The sequence below is a fragment of the Diceros bicornis genome, chromosome 15, assembly GCF_020826845.1.
Source record: "Diceros bicornis minor isolate mBicDic1 chromosome 15, mDicBic1.mat.cur, whole genome shotgun sequence".
Taxonomy (NCBI): Eukaryota; Metazoa; Chordata; class Mammalia; order Perissodactyla; family Rhinocerotidae; genus Diceros; species Diceros bicornis.
The window spans coordinates 3,537,880-3,541,042 of NC_080754.1; the positions used below are offsets into that span (position 1 = coordinate 3,537,880).

General features: G+C 37.3%; 1 protein-coding gene across 1 annotated transcript; it reads left to right on the top strand.

The window, feature by feature from the left end:
• Positions 1-421: 421 nt before the first annotated feature.
• LOC131415057 (olfactory receptor 5K1-like) lies at positions 422-1,357 on the top strand. The gene has a single exon (XM_058556510.1). The coding sequence runs from the start codon at positions 422-424 to the stop codon at positions 1,355-1,357; it is 936 nt and encodes a 311-aa protein (XP_058412493.1).
• The last annotated feature ends 1,806 nt before the right edge of the window (positions 1,358-3,163 follow it).

Below are 3,163 nucleotides of genomic sequence, written 5' to 3' on the forward strand. Positions count from 1 at the left end.
GTTGAGTTAAAATATGTGTGTGTGTGTATGAAAATTGATTTTAAGTTTATTTTAAGGATCTTTAATACATAAACTAACACTGAAATTATTAAGCAATACTGAAGAAAATATGGGTACACTAGATTTGTACACTATTCTTGCATAAATTCATAAAGACCAACCTTTTCCACTGTAAGCATCCTTCCTGGAATTATCAAAATATTCTTGGGACTCCTCAGTTTCAGAGTTGAGGTCAGAAAGATGACATTTTAGGGGAATGAATGTTACTTTATGTGTCCCAGTATCTCAGAGACAATAAGGTAAGCTTGAAGAAGCAGTTCATCTCTTGTTGTAAAAAAGAAAAATTTGAAGGGAATATTATACACACTCTAATTTAGAATCTTTTATCTCCATAATTCCTATCTCAACAGACAAGGTAGAGATGACTGAGGATAACCACTCCTTGACAACTGAGTTTATCCTCACAGGATTCACAGATCACCCAGAGCTGAAGACCCTCCTGTTTGTAGTGTTCTTTGCCATCTATCTGATCACCATGGTGGGGAATCTTGGCTTGGTGGCACTGATTTTTATGGAGCGCCGTCTTCACACGCCAATGTACGTCTTTCTGGGCAACCTGGCTCTGATGGATTCCTGCTGTGCCTGTGCCATTACCCCCAAGATGTTAGAGAACTTCTTTTCTGAGGACACAATGATTTCCCTCTATGAATGCATGGCACAATTTTATTTTCTCTGCCTTGCTGAGACTGCGGACTGCTTTCTCCTGGCGGCAATGGCCTATGACCGCTATGTGGCCATCTGCAGCCCACTGCAGTACCACACCATGATGTCGAAGAAACTCTGCATTCGGATGACCACAGGGGCCTACATCGCTGGACACCTGCATTCCATGATCCATGTAGGGCTTCTGTTTAGGCTAACTTTCTGTGGGTCTCATCAAATCACCCACTTTTTTTGTGATGTTCTTCCATTATACAGACTCTCCTGTGCTGACCCTTACATCAATGAATTGATGATATTTATCTTTTCAGGGTCAGTTCAAATCTTTTCTATTACCATAGTCCTGATCTCTTATCTCTACATCCTTTTCACCATTTTCAAAATGAAATCCCGAGAGGGAAGAGGCAAAGCCTTATCTACGTGTGCATCCCACTTTCTCTCTGTCTCAATATTCTATGGTTCTCTTCTCTTCGTGTACATTCGACCAAGTTCATTTAAAGAAGGGCATAAAGATATACCCGTTGCTGTTTTTTATACAATGGTAATTCCTTTATTAAATCCTTTTATTTATAGTCTAAGAAATAAGGAAGTAATAAATGTTATGAGAAAAACTATGAAGAAAATTTCAAAATTCTGAAAAAAATAACATTCCCTGTGGAAAATTGATTTTAATTTGATAAAACTTTTTTTTTAAACAAAGACACATTTCTTTTTTTTTTTTTAATTTATTTATTTTCCCCCCCAAAGCCCCAGTAGATAGTTGTATGTCATAGTTGCACAGCCTTCTAGCTGCTGTATGTGGGACGCGGCCTCGGCATGGCCAGATAAGCGGTGTGTTGGTGCGCGCCTGGGATCCGAACCTGGGCCACCAGCAGCCGAGCGTGCGCACTTAACTGCTAAGCCATGGGGCCGGCCCCTGATAAAATTTTTTTTAAAATCAAGGAATACTGAGAATGTAGAAAATGGCTATTTTACACATAAAATAATAAATTACTAAATCACTATAGTGTATGAATCATATAAATAAATTCAGAAAGGAGAGATTCTGCTACCATGTATTTCAAAATCTAAGCTAGGTTCCATCAGGAGGGATCTAAATAATTACTTTCCAGGTCACAAATTGTTTCACGGTGAAATTAGTTACACTAGTAACTAATTATTTCAAAGTGTAATGAGTTACAATTTTCAACAAATACTAGGAATAGAAGTAAATATATATAAAGGTCACCTCCATTTAATATTGTTGGCAAATTTCTAGATTCCCAAAGCATAATCTTACAAACTCAGGTACATCCCAAATTCTCAAGAATTAATCCCTTCTTAAACAACACCATCTGTCAGACGTAAACTGGATTTGAATATTTTTTTTTAGTTTCATTATTTTTCCTTCAAATATGACAGAGCAATTCCTGAAGAGATTAACTAAATAGTTTATTTTTTTTTTTTTTGCTCTGATACTATTACTTGTTTGTTATTAGGAATACCACCAACCTGGACTGATTCCAGAATAAATTCTTGATATTTTCATAGCATTAGCAAAACCTGGAGATGCTGTTCAAGCATAAATGAGGCAGAAAATAGTGAAAATTCTAAATATCTAAGCAAAAATATTTATTGATCACTTACATGTGCAAATATGAAAGAAAAAATAATTTACTGAGAACCTACTATCTGCTAGGCACTAAGCTAGACCTTTCATACATATTACCTACCAGCTGTTAAACAGGATTTTTCATGCTTTTCCTCAGGAAAAATCTCATACTTTGAAATATTGAGTGGCTTGTCCAAGTTCATCCAGGTCATCTGGATTGGGCTAGAATTTGAATCAATACCGCCTTTTCCTCACATGCTTGGGAGGTCAGAAAATGGAGATCCTTGTAGCCTGGGGTATTTAGTTCTCAAGTAGCATCAGACGTAAACTGTGCCTTAAGAAATGGTAAAGAAAAAAGATGCTTGGAGAAAACTAGGAATGAGTATGACCAAAGTCAATATTTATGAAATGAGTATGGCAGGGAACAGGGGATGAGGGAAGTGAACCATGGGACAGAGTCAGAAAGCTGACAAACCATTCATGAGCTGTTGGTGAGTGTGGGAAACAAGGGAGGAAGTGGATCAGGTTACTGAGAATCTTAAATACCACCCTCAGGAATCTGAATTTATCTTAGAGGCATCAGACACTGAAGTCTTCCTGGAGCAGAGTAATATGATTGTAACTTTCAGAAACCTGATCAGATTGATTGGAAAGAGGCTGGAAGCAAGGAGACTAACTTCAACAATTCACATACCAGATGATGGGAGCTGAAATCGGAGAATACTTTAAAAAGAAAGAAGAGGACTGCACAGACATAAACAACACTTTAAAGAAAAACAATAGTAAACTGTAACTGATGGGTAATAAAATGAAGGCCTATCTCCTCCTGTGAGTATCATCCATGTCATAACT